The sequence below is a fragment of the Garra rufa genome, chromosome 4 (assembly GCF_049309525.1).
Source record: "Garra rufa chromosome 4, GarRuf1.0, whole genome shotgun sequence".
NCBI lineage: Eukaryota > Metazoa > Chordata > Actinopteri > Cypriniformes > Cyprinidae > Garra > Garra rufa.
Window position 1 is genome coordinate 16,851,317 of NC_133364.1, and position 22,111 is coordinate 16,873,427.

General features: G+C 34.4%; 1 protein-coding gene across 1 annotated transcript; it reads right to left on the reverse strand.

Moving 5' to 3' along the window:
• Positions 1-2,428: 2,428 nt before the first annotated feature.
• On the reverse strand, positions 2,429-20,572 carry nrf1 (nuclear respiratory factor 1). The gene is made up of 10 exons (XM_073838243.1): positions 19,362-20,572; positions 19,041-19,155; positions 17,252-17,378; positions 17,018-17,161; positions 14,141-14,299; positions 13,646-13,849; positions 11,179-11,280; positions 10,885-11,042; positions 8,512-8,696; positions 2,429-3,477 (listed from the first exon to the last, which is right to left on the reverse strand). The coding sequence occupies exons 1-10, from the start codon at positions 19,582-19,584 to the stop codon at positions 3,314-3,316; spliced, it is 1,581 nt and encodes a 526-aa protein (XP_073694344.1). The 5' UTR covers positions 19,585-20,572; the 3' UTR covers positions 2,429-3,313.
• Positions 20,573-22,111: the final 1,539 nt, after the last annotated feature.

Below are 22,111 nucleotides of genomic sequence, written 5' to 3' on the forward strand. Positions count from 1 at the left end.
TGTAATTTTTTATTTAGTACTGATCCGAATAAAATATTCTGCATGGAAACTTTTAGAATTTTAAGATCAGGGTAAATTTATCTTATTTTGTCTTCTGGGAAACATGTAAATAATAAAAATGTACATATCTACATTCTGTTTAAAAGTTTACACTCCTGGCTCTTAATGCATTGTGTTTTCTTCTGGAGCATCAGTGAGCGTTCAAACCTTCTGTAATAGTTGCATATGAGTCCCTCAGTTGTCCTCAGTGTGAAAAGATGGATCTCAAAATCATACAGTCATTGTTGGAAAGGGTTCAAATACACAAAGATGCTGAAAAACTAAAGACTTTGTGGGACTTGAAGGTTTCATACTGTTCAGGACAAACAAGGGACTCATGAACAACTATCACTAAACAAAAAACAAAAAACAAAACAGCTGTGGATCATTCAGGTAACATCACGGTATTAAAAATCAAGTGTATGTAAACTTTTGAAAGGGGTCATTTTTTATAAATTGTTTTCTCTTGTGGACTATATGTAAACATCTTTTATGTGAAATATCTTATTCAGGTCAGTACTAAATAAAAAATAACATGCATTTCGTGTGGCCCCTCTTATTTTGATAAGATAATTAACATTTTGCAGATACTGAAAGGTGTATGATATAAAACACCCGTTGAACTCACTACATAGCTCCCATGGGAGCCAAATATTAATTTAATATTATCTAAAATGAACTATAATGGCACTGTGAGTTTTAGGGCTGAGTAAAAAAACTTAGATTTCTCCATTTCAATCGAGAAACAAAAGGAAATTGATTCTTAAATCCCAAGAATCCATCAGTCTGGCTTGTTTTCAGGTAATTAACGAAACATTTTAGCTCAGCTCCCATCCAATAAATCACAGTAAACGTTGTGCTTTATTAGTTTTGATAATAAACAAAGTCTTTGATTTTAAATTGTCCATTTTATGGACAATATTCAAACAATAAATGCCATTTTGGCGCGGTTTAATGTAAAGTGACGGATTGCGGTAGCACCTCATTTCAAGAGAAGCGGCGTCAACTGATCATCTCCTCCGTTTCAGCACGAAATAAACAAAAATAAACATCCAAAAGGTATGTTAAAAGAAAGAGTACAACTTATCGGAATCCGTATCCTGTCTCATGCAATGACAATCAGCGTTTCAAACGCGAAAAGACGTCAATGTAACGTCTTATGGCTTGTAAACAATGTCACGTAACGTCACATTTACCTCAGAAAAAAACATTCGGTGACCATACTGCCCTACAGGCAAAGTGCAGTAACTACGCCAACACTGAAACTTACGGAGCCCCTAAGGGGACGTGGAGCAAAAAATAAATAAAGATTAGTTTTCACGTGCGCACTCGATAGTTTCACGTGAGCACGCGAAACTAATCTTTATTTATTTTTTGCTCCACGTCCCCTTAGGGGCTCCGTAGTACCTGAGAAAAATGCCTTTAAAGTTTTTACATCATAATGGTATTAGTTTGGATTTTGTAGATACTGCAATTTTGACACTCTTGTTTCTCTGAAACTGGACAAAATTGAAACAGGAGACTTTTCCACAAGACAAAACAGTTGTCACAAAGCCCATTTTAAGCCTTAACTCAATTTTGACCAAATGTGTAGTTACTGCGCTTTGCCTTTGGAGGGCAGCATAAAGAGGAGCATTTTGCCAAACATATGCACTATATAACATATTCGTTATTTTTTTTTTTGTTCTTCAGTGTTTATTTGAATACATCAATCTAGTTTTTATGACAGCCACCATTTAAATGTTTATATTTCAAAACCCGAATTGGACATAATTATGTAATTGTAACTGTATTATTATAGAAACGTAATACAGCGTAATGTGTTTGTATACAATCAATTCATTTTAACCATCAGTATTACAGTAATGTAGTATAAACTGACTCTCATGTATGCCTATTTTACAGCATTAGTTGATATTACCTGATATATATTTGATATTGTATATGTACTCTCATGTATTTTAAAAGCAAAAGCACTTTCTTTATAACACCTGTGATTATTTTTGTGGAATAATTTGCAAAGGCACAATTCTGTATAGTGGCCATTTTATTTTCCAAGACTGGATAAAAAGGGAAAGACAAACTCTGCCAATGTCACCATCATTCTTTCACCGGCGACATGGGAGAGTTCGATTTCATCAAACCTTTTATTTTACAAAATTTACATAAAAAGGATCTTGGATGAGGTTTTACAGTCGTATAAAAATTCAATCCGACCAGAAGAAAACGTAATGGGTTATGGGTGGAAGAGGTGCTAAACAGTAACAAAACCTCTGTATTTTACACAAATCTGCATTGTAGATACAATACAAGACCTTGAGATAAAGAGATATGAATTTATAGATCTTTCACTTTGTAGTCAGATCAGAATATGTCCTCTGAGTGCACATCTCAACAAAATGAAGGAAAAATAAATAAAAATAAATAAAACATTTTCCCCAGCAGTTTCATAACAGATTCAGTTTCCAAAATGCTAATATACCACAGGTTCTGTTCATGTTCTGAAGTATAAAAGTTGAATATGGAGTGCTACATCTTCAGCCTCGTCATTGGTAAGTCGTCGACATTTATAGTTATCGATTAATAGTACAATTCAGTGAAAGTCTATAGATAGCACTGAGCGACAGCGCTTGAATTTCAGAACAATTCTGTACCGACAGGAAATGGTGGTCTCATTCAATATACCACATAATCATTCAAGGTCATACAATTTTTTTTTACATTGGGAGTTATGTGAAATGCATACAAAGATTTCTACATTATACAGACTGACAAAAAAGAAAAAAAAACATGCATCTCAGTAGTCAATGGGACCTATCACTAAAATCGTAATGCAATTTACACATAATATATTAATGAAATGACTCAAATATGGCACAGGATGCTTCACAATATATATACACACACACAAACCTAGATAAAAACTGAGGAAAATCTTGTAAGGGAAAAAAAAAATAAAAAAAATCACCAATGCATTTTTGAAGGCTGAAAATGTGGTTGATTGTTTTCTTATTAGCCTGCAATTCCTAAGTATCCTCTGCAATACATTTATCAAACATTAGCTAAAAAAAACATTTTAACAACACTAGGGAAAAAAAAAGGACAATGAACTGTGTACAATGTAAAAAAACAAAAAACAAAACAAGAAAATACGTTCCTGCCCCCTGCAGACGTATGTGGACAGGCTCAAATATTATTTTTACATTTCATTTCAGCAGCTACTTCACATAGGCGCCGAACGTCCTGTCCCACACACCTGCAGGGGTAGAGTATGTCACTGTTCTAGGGTCACCACTTCCACCGCCTGTCCGTCAAGAGTCACTGTGTTGTCGATGCGCGTAGTTACGGGAGCCATGGCCACCTGAACGGGTCGATTTCCCTGGGCCAAACTGGTGACGACAGTCTGATACATGCTGACGGGAATCTGGACGAGACCTGGAATGAGACATAGACCCGTTATATATTTATTCTGTTGATGCTTAGCACAACTGTAATGTCATCAGCGTAGGTGGCGGCCTGGTGCTTTGGGACGTTCGTAGTTGTTATTTGAGACCGCTGGAGGGAGGGGACTTTTGAAGTGTGGTCGGATGAGGCCGCAGAGCCATGTTAGAGTTTGCGTGCTACGTAGACGGGGCCGGCCCTAAAAAGCGGGCTGAGGTCAGGGCTACTGCATCACACTGCAATGCGGAACAATGGAGTAATTGAGGCGGCCGCTCCCAGCTTCTGTTTTTCTCTCGAGGTAAACCCCTCTCTCTTTCTCAATCTGCCTCTCTTTTCTATGCCCAGCTGTGAGCGGAGCAGCCTGGATTACTGCTGCAGTCACATGGGGCGAACGGGCGGGAGGGTGGGCAAGCTGTCTGGGCCGCAAACTCTTATGAGCGAAGCGGAAGGTCAGAACTAACTGTGACTAGTTAACCTATCTAGTAAGACAAACGGTTAAGGGTTAAGGGTACGTATCTGTAGGCCGCTGGATTTGTGCATTACGTGTTTTTGATATATTTGTGCCTAAAATAGTCCAACGATGCGCAAATCTGTCCCAGCGTCTCAAGGAAAGGCTCATATTTCAATCAAACTCGCCATTTAGCCTGTGAAATGCTTCATCTTTTCAAGCTGACACAATCTCCCACGGCTAAAAATTGCTTATAATCTCATTTTACCATAAAAGCAGATCAGTTTTGACCTCAAATGTATCTTAAAGAGGCATGAAAAAAAATGTTGAGCATCAATTCTGTTCAGTTCTCTGAACGTAATACATATTAAAATCTATTCTATTCAAATCTCACAAAACCGGTCAAGAAATATTCATCACAAAATACAAATAAATAAATAAAATAGGCTAATTTTTAAGGACAACTTTAGCAACCCACCTAATTTGAATTATTGTAAATTAAAATAGATAAATACTAATTATATACATTTAAATGGTAAAGTTCTTAGAATTATTATTTAATTATTCTCATAATATTGAAACAGTCAAGTTTCCTAATTATTGTCATAATTAAAACTAATAAAATAATACATATTAAAATAAACAAATAATTTTTTTTATATGCTTAAACATTTAAATATTAACAAAACAACTAAATAATACCAGAATTTTGACGTTTAATTTATCTTAAAAATTAAGCATTTTGTCATACTGCCCCAGAATACTTTAATTTCTATTTAATTCTCACAAAACCTGTCAAGAAATATTCATCATGAAATACAAAAAATAAATAATAAAAAATAAATAAAATGAGGCTCTTTTTTAAGAACAACTTAAACAACCCACCTAATTTGAATGACTACAAATTAAAATAAATACTAATAATATAAAGTTAAAGTTCCCATAATGTATAAAAAATGACAATCAAGTTTCCTAATTATTGTCATAATTAAAACATAATACAAAAATTAAAACAATATAATGAAAAAAATTAGATTTAATACTTAAATATGAAAAAACTTAAATAACACCTGAATAATAGTTTGTGGGTGTATAAAACACACACAAAAAATCTCCATGCAATAATATTTCTATCTATCTATCTATCTATCTAGGAATAAAACCTCTGTGAGATTCACCCCTTAAAAAGAACATCAGAAAATCATTTTGTCCACATGGCTTATGAGTGACTCAATCCAAATGCTCTGATTTCTCGTAATCACATCGTGTCCCAATAATTGACGGGGAGTTTGGAAGCATTGTGTTTTGAATCGAGTGCCTACAAACCCTCAATCACTCTGACACTGAGGGTTTCTACGAGGCTTACGAAGCGAAAGAGGGGCACTGGAGCAGGAAACGTAAATCAGTCACGATTACCTCAGTCCAGCCACTTCAAAGCTGCACCCGCACTGCCATTTCGCTGATTGAATAAGGTCAATAAACGCTGGCTGTCCGTCAAGTGTCTGTTGTTGACTACGCTCTCTCCCCAATCCTCCCAGTGCTGAAGCGTAAATTAGGGTTAATTGCGTAGCTTAAAGGTGAGGGCCTCATTTTGGGCAGAGACAGCTCTCTGGGACTCACTGCTGTTCAGATGAGCAGTCAACACGCTTGGTTACATATGTGGGAAACGGGACGTACACAACTAACATTTCCAGGGAAGGTCAGTACAGTGTTATATAAAGTAACATCCTCTTATCATGCAACTCTTTTCCTTCATTCACAAAAAATAAAAAGACGATAAAGGGGGAAAAAAGAAATCAACAGATGGTCAATTAAGAGATAGTAAGTCTACAATCCCCCTTCTAAGCAGCGTGACCAAAAACGTATAGTTAGCTAAATAATATTTCACCTAAACTTGTGCATTTCAGAGATCCAATATAGTAAAAGCAAAGAAAATGGTCAATGACAGTCAAATATTTATATAGGAGTGGGGAAAGGTCCTGACACCCATGTCTTTAAATGTAGTTTTAATGCCTGCTAATCAGCTTTTATGTTTAAATACACCCCTTGCTCCTGTCTATTCTCTTAATGTCATGTGAGCGTGTGTGTGTGCGTGTGTGCGTGTTTTATAGACTGGGCTTCCCGGTGCTGACAGCTGGCTCTGTGATTAGACTATGCACTGATAATGGAGAGGATCAAAGCCCTTTAAGAGGGTTCCTGGGGGGTTAGGAGGGGGAGGAGGAGGAGGGGCTTCTCTTTGGTCATTGGGGGCAATGGGGTAAGTCAGGACACTAGGTAAGACAGGTCACTGGGAAATGGCTAGGCATGACTGGACCAACTTTAGAGCAGAATCATTTTAGCCATTAAAATCAACATTAAATCAAAATGGAGATTTAATTTGTTAATGCATGTTCATCGTCTTATTGCGTCTTATTGTTGAGTTATTAGAAATAGTCAAAAAAATTAGGATGCACCGAATCAACTGTCATTGATTATGTCATAAATATGATCAACACAAAAATTATAGCAATTTATCTTGAAAACTTCTAAAATACGACGTCACGTTTTTAGAATGTACTTTTTATCTAATATTTTTTTCTCTCCTCATGACTTAGTACCGATAATTTCTTTTTATCTCATAATTTTGTTTTCTCATAATTATGACTTTTTAAAATTTCCTTTATGACTTTTCACAAACATAATATCAACTCATGTCATACTTATGACTTCTAATGTCCCAATTGTATTAGTTTTGACTTTTTATCTCATAATTTTGTTTTATCTCATAATTATGACTTTCTAAAATCTCATGACTTAGTACCGTATACTTGACTTTTAATGTCCCAATTTAATTTTTTTTGTCTTTTTTTCTCAGTTGTTGTTTTATCTCATTTTAAAATCTTATGACTTAGTACTTAATAATTTCAACTCATGTCAGACGTATTACTTTTAATGTCCAAAGTTGAAGCGTTCAGATTTTTTTATCTCATAAGTTTGTTTTATCTCATAATTATGATTTTTTTAAAAATCTTATGACTTAGTACCTTATAATTTCAACTCATGTCAGACGTATTACTTTTAATGTCCAAATTTGAATAGTTTTGACTTTTGACATAATTTTGTTGTTTTATCTCATAATTATGACTTTTTGAAATCGCATTATGATTTGGTATCTTATTTCAACTCATGTCATACTTTTAATGTCCCAATTAAAAAAAAAATATTTTTTTCTCAGTTGTTGTTTTATCCCAGTTATGACTTTTTAAAATCTTATGACTTAGTACTTTATAATTTCAACTCACGTCATCCTTATTACTTTTAATGTCACAAATTTTAATAGTTCTATCTCAAAGTTGTTGTTTTATCTCATAATTGTGACTTTTTTTAGTACCTTATAATTTCAACGTAATGTCATAATTTTAATCCAACAAATTCATGTTCCTGGTCTTACTGTTAATGAATGTATTATTATAGAAAGAAAAAAAAAAAGCATTCACAATATCTCAGTATAAATATACTGGCCAATATTGGATGATTGTTACAACCGAATCCATAATTTTTAATTAATTAAATGTATTAATTACTATAGAATTTTGTGCAACACTTTACTATGAGGTCCCATTAGTTAATACTAGTTAATGCATTAACTAACATAAACAATACATTTATTAAAGTATTTATTAGTCTTTGTGAATGTTAGTTCATCAAAATAAAACTGTTCACCATTATTTCATGTTAAATAATATTAAAGTTTTCAATAATATATTCGTAATGTTGATATTAACGTTAACACACTTTTATTATTTTTAATTATTTTTCACAGTTCATGTTAAAGGAATGTAATGCATTAATCTTATCAAATAGAACCTTAAGTGTTTTTATCTTTTGTATTGGACATTCATTGCTTATTAGCCAGGACATCAGAAGATTTATTGGCTTATTGTATTGGTCAGAATTGTAATGTTGGTGTATTCCTAACAATTTTTGTCTGTGTAATCTTAAATGAAAGTCAAACAATTTGCTGTCTCTCTGCAATAATTTTCCATTTCCGCTGACATCAGAAATGTCACATTACGGAAGTAAAATGGGTTGCAATACTTTTGTCTGAAGACAAAAATACATACATTTTTGATGACATTCTAGTTTCTATTAACCAAACTTCCAGTATATCGTAGCTAAAGGGGGAAATGTGTTATGTGCCGTTTCACTACGCCGTAACGAATGCCTCCAGTACACATTAGCACAGCTATTCCACTGTAACATGGTTTCTAATGCATGTGTAAGCACTAGTACTGCAGGCTGCTGTGCATATGCAGAGCGCTTAGTGGTTAAAGCAAAGCGAGGATTAGCAAGAAGTGTAGAGGCTGGAGTCTGTGACACAGGTCACACACACACACACACACACACACACACCATCTGTCCCACAAACACCCTGGGGATTACAGTAGACCTCCACGGACTTCCTCATGCTCCGGCACACCTAACATGAGATGCATACGTGCCCTTACATACCCAGACACAGAGTCATGACGAAAGGGATGTTTCTTCATATGTTTGCCCACCTTAAACTTTACTTTGTTGTGTTTCAGCTTCACACAGTAAGTTTGTCATGAAGGTCAAGATTGTAAATTTGGCTGCTTGTGATGTGGAGAGGAGGTTCGTACCACTGCCATCCGAAACGCCAGTTAAAGCTCCTACTGCGGCCGCCGTTTCTCCTGCCAACACGATCTGTCCTCCGCCCTGAAGAGTCGCTTCTGCTAACGTCGCCACTGCGTGAGCTGCTGCTTCACTGCAACACACACACACAAATAAAAAAATAAGGAAATAATCTCACAATAACACTGCTTTCATAAACATGCAATGCTTTATACAGGATTTAACCAGGATTTGAAGTGCACTGATGCGGATTGGTGTGTACTGCCCCCTAGTGAAGGAAGTCACTCTAGAGACACCAGAAAATAATATAACCACTGTCCTTCCTATACAAGCTTTTCTGGCTCTCATGATAGATGTCCAAAATACATAAGCCCATTTCTGTCACTTAAGAAAAAAAATAATTCTTTGGTAAATCATCATAATTTAAACTTTTTAAATAATTAAGAGAGAAACGTTTTAAAATTATGACAAAATGGAAATTGACGTAATAGCCACAACTGACAAGTCATAATATAGTATATAGTCATTATTTAGACTTTATAATGTGTAATTATGAGATGTAAAGTTGTCATAATTATGACAAAATCAGAATATACATGAAAAGCTGAAATTGACAAAGTTTGTCATTTGTTAACATTAAGTCACAATTATGAGAAAAAGTTGAAATAATGACACAAAAAGTGAAAATTGAAACATTAGTCATAATTATGATTAACCTAAAATGAAAAGCTGACAGCAAATAGTCATAATTGTCATTATTTCAACATTTTGAGTCGTAATTATGAGATAAGAAGTTGTAATAATGACACAAAAAGTCATAATTATGACAAAGATGACATGAAAAGCTGAAACTGAAGTCAATTTTAACAAAGTTTGTAATTATTTTAATATTTTGAGGGGGAATTAAAAGATAAAGAGTTAAAATAATAAAATAAGTCGAAATTGAAACATGTCATAATTGTGACGAACCTGACACAAAAAGCTTACAGAAAATAGTCATAATTTTGACATTTTTGTCATTATTTCAACATTTAGAGTCGTAGTTATGATAAGAAGTTGAAATAATGACACACAAAGTCAAAATTAAAACACACAAGTCATAATTATGGCAAAGATGACATAAAAAGCTCAAATTGACAAGTCAATTTTAACAAAGTTTGTCATTATTTTAATATTTTGAGGGAAAATGATTAGATAAAAAGTTAAAATAATGAAAAAAGTCAAAATTGAGACATAAGTCATAATTATGACAAACCTGACATGAAAAGCTGACATTTTGCCATTTTTTTAACATTTTGAGTTGTAATTATGAGATAAGTTAAAATGACACAAAGTCAAAATTAAAACAAGTCATAATTATGATTAATCTGAAATGAAAACCTGAAACTGACAACACATAATTTCAACAAACCGTGTCATTTCAACATTTTGAGTCATAATCATGAGATAAAAAATTGAAATGACAAAATAGAAATTGACATGAATAGCAAAAATCGACAAGTGTCATAATTTAGACTTTCTAATTTGTAATTATGAGATATGAAGTTGAAATTGACATACTAAGTTATAATTATGACATTTTGTAATTGACATTTGTGAGTTGTAATTATGAGTTAAAAAGTTGAAATGAGATAAGTCAACATTTAAACATAAGTCATTATGACAAAGCTGTCATGAAAATCAAAGTCATAATTTTGACAAAACATCTAAATTACACGCTGTTATAATTTGGACTTTTTCTGTCATAATCTTAGTATGACTTAGGACCTGATATTTTTGGCAAAATTCATTTTTAATTTTGACTTATCATTTCCTTGTTTTTGCGCTTTTTTAAAAATCTCATTATGACATATTACCAATTCAACTTACGCCATACTTTGGACTTTTAATGTCAGAATTTTAATTTAACAAAGCATGATTTTTATCTTGCATGGTATACATGGGCTTCTATACCAAATAAGATAATGCCAAAAATTTAAATATTTACAGTGATATAGGGCTTTAGTAGTGGAAAAAACAAATTTTTTAGTTCCGTTTATAGATGTCCTGACTACGCTCAGCAGACTGACGGTGGATTTACTGCTTTAATGAAGGCCGCCGAGCAGAAAACAATGCCTCCTCAGCCTAATTGTTGTGGGAATGGAGTATGAACCAATTGTTCCCGCTGTGCTGTATTTCTGGGCTGCTACCTGCTTGTGATAAACAGGAGAACAGGCTCAGGTAACAAGACCCTGGGGACATAAACCTGCACCTAGATGCTGCTGTGGTTCAGTATTTCCTTTCTCTCTTTCTCCGACTTCACCGCTACTTCCCATGAGTACCTGTTGAGTGCCATGGTAACAGTTGCCCCCGTCTGCATCTCTTGCGAGGCAGCGACAGCAGCTTCGGCTAAGGAGGCCACAGCCTGCGTGGCTTCCGACGGTTGCGTAGTCTGGATGGTCATCTCGCCTCCCTGTAGTGTGGCCCAATTCTGTTCCACCTTAGAGCCATAAAGAAAATAATAGGTGTGAAGGGAGAGTTATGACCTTAAAGCACAGTGTGTGAGTAGGGACAGGACAGAACATGTGTAGGATGCAAATGGAATATTCAAAAAAGAAATGGTGTGTTGACGTTACCTCTCCATCTGTCACTGTGGAGTAATTCACCTGGGCCACCGTCACCGTGCCCGGCAATTCTGACGCATCTGCCAGTGTTGCTACCGTGGCTCCTGTGCCAACCTGTGGATTAGTTAACAGTTTGTATGTTAGAATACTGTTGCAATCCTATTTAAATACTGTAATGTGACCACTAGAGATTTTTTCTAATTTAATATATATCTTCTTAATTATATAATCATATGTGACCCTGGACCACAAAACCAGTCTTTAAGTAGCACGGGTATATTAGTAGCAATAGCCAAAAATACACTGTATGGGTCAAAATTAACCATTTTTTAATGCCACAAACCATTTGGATATTAAGTAAGATCATGTTCCAAATTTCATCCTTTAAATATATATATAAACATTTTTAAATGAGTAATATGCATTGCTAAGAACTTATCCAGTTTATAAGCGATTTTCTCCTGATTTTCTTCATATAATTGTATCTTGGCCAAATACATCAATGAAAAGCTTATTATTCAGCTTTCAGATGATGTATAAACCTCAATTTCATATAGTTTTGTGGTCCAGGGTCACATATTAATAGCATAACAAATATTGACATTTCAGGTTTGGGGTTGGTAAGAACTTCTGTTTTTCAAAGGAGTCTCTTATTGTTTATAAATCTTAAAAATACAATAAAACCAGTAATATTGTCAAATAGCTTAACAATTATTTTAGTACTACAATATATTAGTAAAGAATTTATTTTAAAATGTAATTTATTTGTGATGGCAAAGCTGAATTTTCAGCGGTCATTACTCCAGTCTTCAGTGTCACATGATGCTTTCAAAATCATTGTAATATACTGATTTGTGCTTAAAAAACATTATCAATATTGAAACCAGTTGTGCAGCTAAATACTTTTGTGGGAACCATGATACATTTTTTTACAGAATTGCTTGAGGTATAAAAAGTTTAAAAGAACAAAAATTGAACCGCTTTTTTTGGTAATGCTGTACAAGTCTTTCCGCCACTTAATAAAAATATTTAAATAAAAGGTCATTTCAAGTTTTTATCGTACAATTCTGACTTTTTTCTCAGAATTGCATGATATAAACTCACAAATGTGAGTTATAAATCAGAATAGCGAGATTTGTAACTTGCATTTACAAGAAAAAAATTAATAATTACAAGAGAAAAATGTGCAATTCTGACTCTTTTTCTCACAATTCCGAGTTTATTCTTGGCAATTCTGACTTTTCCCCCCTCACAATTCTTTTTTTTTCCTCTCAATTGTGAGATACAATCATGCAAGTGCGATTTATAAAGTCAGAATATAAAGCGATTTATAAAGAGACTTAAAGGTCCACTGAAGTGCCTTGAAACACGCAGCGTTATTCTATGTGGTGACGTACTTTTAACTGAAACAAAAACATATCGCCCAGCCCCGCCCACTTATTTTGAATAGCCAATAGCGTTCCATTTATATCTGCTCCGGCCAGAGCCGTTGAGCTCAGTAAAGCCGCATTTGTAAGCTTATGACAGCCACAGACTAATAAATCACCCACAGATTCAATATGAAACTCTTGCTAAAACGAAATAGTGATCATAATCATGCTGAGGCTGTGTAGTTTAATACATGCCGATCGCACATATGATCTGCTCCGTGTGTTGCGTCTCTGTGTAGGGGGCGGGACACTACGGATTCTAGAGAGCATTTGATTGGACAGAACGTTTTGATTAGAAACTGAAGTGCACGGTGATATCATCCAAATCCTTGATTCATATTGGCGGAAGTGACGAGACTGTAAGTTTTGAATGCCCATATCTTGTAAATGCAAATTTTGTCTTTGTTTTGAAGCACACTAGCTTATAGATAATCTTAAGGCTAATATATTCATACTAAAAGCCAAAAAACTTTAATTTTGATTTCAGGGGGACTTTAAGTCCAATTCTGAAATGTTCTCAGAATTGTGAGTTTATATATCCATGTTATAAAGTTAGAATTGCGAGATTTAAGCATTTGTGAGAAATATTCAGAATTGCGACTTTGTTTCTCAGAATTGAGAGTTTATATCATGCAATACTGACTTTATAACTCACAATTGTGAGTTTGTATCACGCAATTCTGAGAAAAAAGTCAGAACTGCAAGTTTATATCTCGCAATTCTGACTTAATTTCTTAGAATTGCGAGTTTATATCACAATTCTGAGAAAAAGTCAGAATTGCAAGTTTGTATCTCACAATTCGGAGAAAAAGTCAGAATTGTGAGTTTGTATCTCGGTAGATAATTTGTAAACGGTAGATAATTAATTTGCATGTATTAAAGAAGTAAACACTAAATATATACTGTAATGTTGACCTTTATATGACTTATTGGCTATTATTCAATATTATGGTCTCCCCCGATCTAAATGAAGTCCTCGAGTGGAGCTAGTTTATATGGTAGTGAAAAACAACCGTGTAGTTGCTCCCACAGCTGGGACCTGAGCTCACCTGTATGAGCGAGACGGTTCCATCAGGATTACTGATCGTCTGCACTACGGTCTGTGACGGCACCAGGTGCGCAATGCTGTGTGTGGCTGTTGTGGCAACTTGTTGTGTGGTGACCTGGTCCTCAAAGGCGTAGAGCAGGTCCTCTCTCCCATGCTGCTTATAGCAGTTTTTAACGATAGTCCTCAGGGCTTGCGTCCATGACACCTGTTTCCAACAGAAATAAGCTCTCCATAAGTCAAGATGATGCAAGCTTTAGCACATTTGTTTCAATTCAGATGCCATTTTGTGGAAAGCTGACAAAACGATGGTGTGGCTGATTTAATAATTTGATTGCGCCATCGCTCGTGATATTTTTCATACAATAAAATATTTTTCTTCTTTCAGTAGACAGGCTTTAAATAAAACAATTTAAGCATTTTATAATTTTAAGTAAACACATACATATATATAGATTAGATAGAGCTATTTTTTTGTAATATGAACACCCAAAGCTACCCTCTGTTTCTGCTCCTCTGTTCGGACGTCACTGCGTACGTTGGCCCAAGGAATGTCCTCCGGCCACCAGATGGGCTTGCAGCTCTCTTTCCCCCAGCCAGGCTTCCCACGGCCTGTGGAATACTTCAGCATTTCTGGAATGAACGCTCGGAGTTGGGCCTGCAAAGCAACAAAGGGCGCACATAATCACTGTGGGAGATTTTATACTGGGAGTGGCAGAGCAAAGCATGGCCTCTGGAAAAATCAAATCTGTGTGAAAAAGAGTTTGGAAACAGCAAGCCATTGATTTTCCTCTTCCCTCAGCAGCTGAGTGCAGACAGTCTGTCCACACATATAGCTTGTGAAATACTAAAAGTAGACTATTAGGTTTCTATTTAAAGGCTAATCTATGTGTGAGGCTCCACTGACTGCAGGAGATTGAGAGGATGGAACGTACACCGCTGAACTATAGATTGTGTAGACCAAAAACACTTTTAGGGATAGTACACTACCGTTCAAAAGTTTGAGATTAGTACAGTACGTAGTTTTATTTAGCAGAGATGCATTAAATGAATCAAAAGCAAGTGTAGACATTATTAAAAAAGTTGATTTCTGAAGGATCATGTGACACCGAAGATTAGATTAATTTAGGTTTGACATCAAATGAATAAATTACATTTTAAAATATGCAAAATATACACTACCAGTCAAAAGTTTTTTTTTTTTTTAAAGAAGTCTCTTCTGCTCACCAAGCCTGCATTTATTTGATCCAAAGCACAGCAGAATTTTATTTTAAAATAACTGTTTTCTATTTGATTATATTTTAAAATGTAATTTATTTCTGTGATTTCAAAGCTGAGTTTTTAGCATCATTACTCCAGTCACATGATCCTTCAGAAATCATTCTAATTTCTGATTTGGTGCACAAAAAAAAACATTCATTATGTTGAAAACATCCGAGTAGAATTTTTCAGGTTTCTTTTTCTGATAAATTCAGAAAAACAGCATTTATCTGAAATAGAAATCTTTTGTAACATTATAAATATCTTTATCATCAGTTTTAAACAATTTAAAGCATCCTTGCTAAATAAAATATTAATTTCTATCATTTCTTTAACCAAAAATAAAGCTTTTGAATGGAATAGTATATAATGTTACAAAAGCTTTTTATTTCAGATAAATGCAGATCTTTGGATTCTTCTATTCATCAAAGAACCCTAAAAAAAATTACTCAACTGTTTTAAATATTGATAATAATAATGTTTCTTAAACAGCATATCAGCATATTAGAATGATTTCTGAAGGATCATGTGGCACTGAAGATTGGACTAATGATGCTGAAAATTTAGCTTTGATCACAAGAATAAATTACATTTTAAAATACATTCAAATAGAAAACAATTGTTTTAAATAGTAAAAATATTTCAAAAGTTTACTGTTTTCGATGTACTTCGGATCAAATAAATGCAGGCTTGGTGAGCAGAAGAGACTTAAAAATAAATCTTTTGTTCAAAACTTTTAACTGGTAGTGTATAACTATTAACTTAGATGCCAACATGCTTTTGGTTTGATTTGAAATGTAAGCTAATGCCATAAAAGTTGTAACCTTAAAAAAACAAATTAGTGAGGGATTGTTAAGCTATTAACATGACAATAAAGGGGACTATTAAGGCCATTGACTTTTTTAAAAACCACACTGCGTTGTATAGGGCAGACCATTAGCCCAGTGACAGCTCCGTCCTGGGGTTGAGGTTGGAGTTTATCCCAGCGCCCTCAGTGCCCTTGGTAATTCCATAGGCAGGCCAGGGATTGTACTGCACAGCGCTCGTGGCAACGTCTGTTCACCTCGACATCACAGGCTAAATTTGGCTTGGGAGGAATAAATCAGTTCCCAAAAGAGCTTCTCCCTCCCTTCCTCCCGCTCTCTCACTGTCACAAACACACTTGCTGTAAGCCTGACATTGGACGGTGACAGGCGACAACATGGCGAATAGCTAGGATTTCAGGAAAAGAGCTAAAAATTAGTTCTGATATAACTAATTATTTCACTAAAATATAAAGCTCACTACATATCTTTAGACCAATAAAATTCCATGATTCTTCCAGTTATCATTGTTGGATATGTTGCCTAATAGGTTTTAAATAAAATGTAAAAAATGTTTAACAAAATCAATAAAAGCCAATATAAAAAAGAAAAATCACATTGTATGAAAATAAATTACGATTAACTATTAAAATTAATATACTGTATTTCACTGTGCAAATAAAAGCCAAAAATAAATCATGACTGCTCAAACTTAAATACGTTGTTAAGTACACTGTTTAAAGTCATGTAACAGATTGTCCATATCAGCGTCATGAGTTGTAGGTTCTTCCTTGTGTTTGTGCAGATGGTCTAATTACGTGGCGAAGGAATTAAGAGGAATCTCACGCCCCAAACACACCGATCAGCCGCCCATTCCCTCCCCCAGCTCTGCTCTTAATCCACTTGGGAGCCAATCAGAAACCTCTGTGCTCGGGCACGATGTGCCGGATAATTACTCGCGCGTACAAGCCTCACCTGATGATCCCTGCACAGACCTGCCTCCAACTGCCACAAACCAAGCAAGGTGTGTCTGTCCTGAGGGACGCTAGCTATCAGCAGTCCGGCCCCAAACAGCATGCGGGGTAATGAGTAAGGGGCCAGTTTGTAAATGTACTGGTTAAGTGATCTTATATCAGGCCAAAAGGGTTGAAGTAACCTGTGCTAAAGCCTTGCAGTGGATGAAGTAAGACTTAGACTTATTCTCCCTTTCGATTAACTGCTGCCCCATGAGCCTAGAAAATGTCAAATTTGCAAGTCAAAGCAGAAAACTCAATAACTTGCATTCCTGGCTCATAGTGCCACCTGCTGCCCACCTGTGTCATCTTGTCCACAGACACCGGTATGCCGTCGATAGTCAATGGAGGCAGTTCCGAGCTGAGTTCTCCACCACCAGGGGGTGCGTGTTCTGCCAGAGCGTTTTCCAGGTCCTCCAGAATCATGCTTTTGTATTTTCTCACCTGACCACAAGACATGCCAAAACAGGGATGAAATCTAAAACAGTGCAAATGATATGAAGATGCAAAGCATAGTAAATACTGTATACTCACCACATTCTCTAATGGTGCCGCTCCAAATACTCTAAACACAGGGTTGGGTTTAGAGGGAGAGATGCACAACACAATAGCCTGCTGGCCAACCCGTGTCGTGTACTCGTCTAGAGTCGCTCTCAGCTTCCTGCGGATGTAGTAAGAGAAAGGGTTGTTACTAAGAACTATTAAATACAGTTTAAGTGGAATTGGCATAATTGGGAAAAAATGCTAAACTAAAAATATAAATATAACTTGAAGAAGTTACTTTTTTACACTGTCTTATCATACTAAAATGTAACTAAATGAAACTAAAATTGAAGTAAAAATAGAAAACAAAAATGAAGGCAAATAGGAACTGGCAATATTGGAAAAACATAAATTTCAGATTAAAAATTCACATTTAAAATTTCTTTAAAAAACTTTTTATTTATTTTTTTTTTTTTTAGTTTTTCTCCCACTTGGCAACTAACTGAAAAATGTACTAAAAATACTAAAACTGAAATAAAAACAAACAAAAAATAGCCTAATAAACATATGTTTTAAAAATTATAAAATAGCAAAAGGACATTAAATTTCATAAAATAAATCTAAGCTAAAATTAAAATATCTAAATTGAATTAAAATTAAAGTAACAATTGAAAACATAAAAATGAAGGCTAATTTTTAATTGGCATAACTGGAAAAAATAAAATAAAAAAATATCAGATGAAAATTTTACATTAAAAAAACTGACTAACTGAAAAATATTTAAGTACTAAAATTACTAAAACAATTGATAAATAGAAAATAGCTCAGTAAACATGTTTTCAAAATTATAAAATAGCAAAAGCAGATTAGAATTCCTAAAATTACAAATCTGAACTAAATTTGAAAAATGCTGAATTAAAAAATAAATATCAGATGAAAATTTTCATTTAAAAAAACTGATTCTTCCCCCCATGGCAACAAACTGAAAAAAATTCAGTACTAAAACTGAATAAATAAATAAATAGCTCAATAAACATGATTTAAAAATGATAAAATAGCAAAAGCAGATTAAAATGACTAAAATTACAAATTGAGCTAAAATTGAAATATCTAAATTTAACTAAAATTAAAGCAACAATTGAAAACATAAAAATGAAAGCTAACTGGAATTGGCATAACTGGAAAAAATGCTCAATTAAAATATAAATATTAAATGAAAAATTGTTCTCCAATGGCAACTAACTGAAAAATTGACTGAAATTGCATAAATAAATAGAAAATAGCTCAATAAACGTGTTTTAAAAATGACAAAACAGCAAAAGTAGATTAAAATGACATAATATTATGATATAATATTAATAAAAATGATAAACATACAAATATGTTAAATTACAAAAATGTAAAAAACATTAAATTAAAGGCTAATTCAAAATATAAATAAATGCTAAAATACAACACTGTAGATATCTAAACTGAGCTAAAATTTGAAAACATGTTTTTTCTTTTTTAAATGATAAAAATACCAAAAGTGGATTGAAATGACTAAAATTACAAATCTTAACTAAAATGTAAAAACTGAAGACATAACAATGAAGGCTAATTCAAAATATGAATAAAATAGATATATAAAATAGTATTATTTTAAATTAGTAAATTAGTATTGAAATGACATAACCTTACTAAAGATAAACACAATGAGAAAAGCACATAAAATTAAGTAAAACACTTTAAATATGAATTAATATTAATATATTGTATAAACTGGTAACTGGCTTATTTTATTTTAAAAACAGTTATATTCAATTACAACAGAATGAACAATACTGAGAATATGGTTCACCTAAGCAAGCGTGTCTGTTGTCTTTTACGGATCGAAGGGTTCGATTCAAAGATGTGCGGCCGTTTCCGTTTCTTCCCTGTTGCCACAGCTGCGGCTGCTGCCATGCCAACAGGCCCTGAAAACAATTTAGGGAAATAAAATTAATTCTACATCATTCAGGATATGCATTACATCTGTTTGTGTATTCCATGGGAATTAAACCCATCAGCTTTAGCAACTGAGCTACAGTATAAAGCGGCTGGCAATTTATGGTTTAAGTTCGCCATCTAGTGGTTCGTCTGATAACCACAAGTCAGAATACACCAATATGCAGGAACCTACCTGCAGCAGCCAGATGTGCCGTGACCTCATCTGTTCCAGTTGAGTTGAGAATATCAGAGTCGTCATAAGCGTCATCATCAGGCGAGGAGGGCGAATCCTCGTCAGCGCTCAGCATGCCATGCTCTGTGTACGTGGCCACGTGCACCTGTCCGACCTGCTGAGCGACGGCATGGGCCTCGATAGTGGTCATGTGCTCCGTCTGATGCACCGTGTGGTCGTCCATCACCCGATACAGTTTCTCTCAAACACACTGAGAAGCACACAAACAACATATTAGTCAACAGAGTTTACAAGCAACAGCTTCGTTTAGATTTGTAGACGAAGTGAATATTATTTTTTACCAGTCAAAAGTTTTTGAACAGTAATATTTTTTGTTTTTAAAGTCTTTTCTGCTCACCAAGCCTGCATTTATACCAGTAAAATTCTGAATTATTTTTATTATTTAAAATGATTGTTTTCTATTTGATGTTTTAAAGTGTAATTTATTCTTGTGATTTCAAAGCAGAATTTTTAGCATCATTACTCCAGTCTTTAGCGTCACATGGTCCTTTAGAAATCATTTTAATGTGCAGATTTGCTGTGTGACTGAAATAATGATAAATGCTGGAAATGTAGCTTTGATCACAGGAATAAATTACATTTTAAAATATATTCAAACAGAAAGAAGTTATTTTAAATAGTGAAAATATTTCACTAGTGCCCTGCGCTTGGTGAGCAGAAGACAATTCCAAGAAAAAAAAAAAAAAACTAAAAATTTTACTGTTCAAAAACTTTTGACTGGTAGTGTACTAATATTTTGTGACCTTGGACCACAAAACCAGTCATAAGGCTCTTTTATTGAGATGTATGCATCAAACACTGAAAGCTGAATGAATACGTTTTCTATGGATGTATAGTTTATAGTTGGCCGAGATAAAACTATCTGAAAATCACCTTTAAAAGTTGTCGAAATGAAGTGCTTAGCAATGCATATTATTAATCAAAAATGAAATTTTAGGATATTTATGGTAGGAAATTTAAATATCTTCATGGAACATGATTTTGGATTCATGCTACAAATATACCCATACTACTTAAAACGTTTTGTGGTCCAGGAATGCAAATAGTCTTATAATGACAAGCAAAATTACCTAACTAGAATATATGGTTCATTGGTGTAACAAGAATTTATTAATACGTCTTTGCAGATGTGCTTTTATATTGAAACATGACAAAACATTTATTTTGTGGTGAATCCAGGAAACTGGATGTGATTTCCTAGTCAAAAAGTGGCCTTAATCAGCAAAAAACGTGTAAATGCAAATGCCATTTACTCTAAATAGTTCACATTTAGTGTGTAGGGAAATAATCTTCATAATTTTCATAAAGCAGGACATCTATTATTGGTTTTTCAAACCTCACTCCACTAGAGGGCACTAATAATCACAAATAATCAACATAATTTGTTCAGAAGATTAATATTTATTTTACATTAATATTGTTTTGACGAGATGAAGAGTCTGTAAGTCTGACTGCTTTCGGTATTTATTTAAAGGAGTATGTAAATAAACACTATTAGTAACAACATATGCGTTTGCTGTATTTATTATATTTTGGAGAAGTGCAATCATATGAAAATACATAAATATTCATTTTCACTGAGAATTTAAAGCTGTATCAATGACAAACCAAAAAACACGATTGAAAATCGTTTTAAATTATAATTTATTGAATAATATGACATTGTAATGACATATCTCTGACAGCAAGCAGCGTGGATTATATTTACTAAACGTTTTAGATTTTTTAAAAATATATAACGAAAATAAAAACGTGTGAATAACTAAAGATGACGTTTCTGCTACGAATTATCCATATTGATAAATAAACCAGCTAGCGCAGCTACTGTATCATCCAGTTCAATTAATCGGCCTGGAACTAAAGCTGTGGAAAACGCTACATTTGTCACGAAAAACGTTCACAAACACGAAAAGACATTTCAACAACCACAATTACTCATTAAAAAGGTAGGTTTAAATCTTCGAAATGAGTGAATCGATATAGCTAGACTAGTGCAGTCCAGCATCAATAACAAACACATAAATGGCGGTTATTTTCAAACTATGAATAATAAACGTTAACGTTACGTGTAAAGAAAGCGGGTCGTTTGATAGAGAAACATATAAAACAAAAACACTGTTATTTCAAACACGTTCAGTTAAGTACGCATTCCGTAAAGCCACAAAACATTTGAAATAATGTTTGGATCAAATTTAGCCGGGCACCGTTGTCGACTGTATAAAGCGATATAAACAGTCGAGAAACAATCTGCTGTGCGAATATGATATTAAACATGCTTTTAAATTCGTTTCCCCGAGCAAAAATATAAACACAAGCCTATCGAGCCTTGAAATCCCATTTAGCATCTGGACAAAACTGTAGCGATTCGATTGCACATTAAATTCAGTAGGCCAAAGGCCTGCGAATGCGCCATGATGATTTTTTTGCCCCAATTTGAGCGGGGTAAATAATAATTGCCATCCTGTCAAATGCGCCCGATATCATCCCAAGTTCTGTTTCGCATCATCGCGATCTGCATCTGAGTGTGTGAAAGGCAAACGCTGCCGGGTTGTTTGGTGCGGCTGCGCCGGGGCTGAAATGGCTGGAGATTGCGCGGTAGGGCACTAACCTCAGAGCGGCTGCGCTACTTCGGGCCTGCGCTGTGCGGCGGAGCTGCGAACACCAGCTGCAATGGAGGACAAAGAACGAGC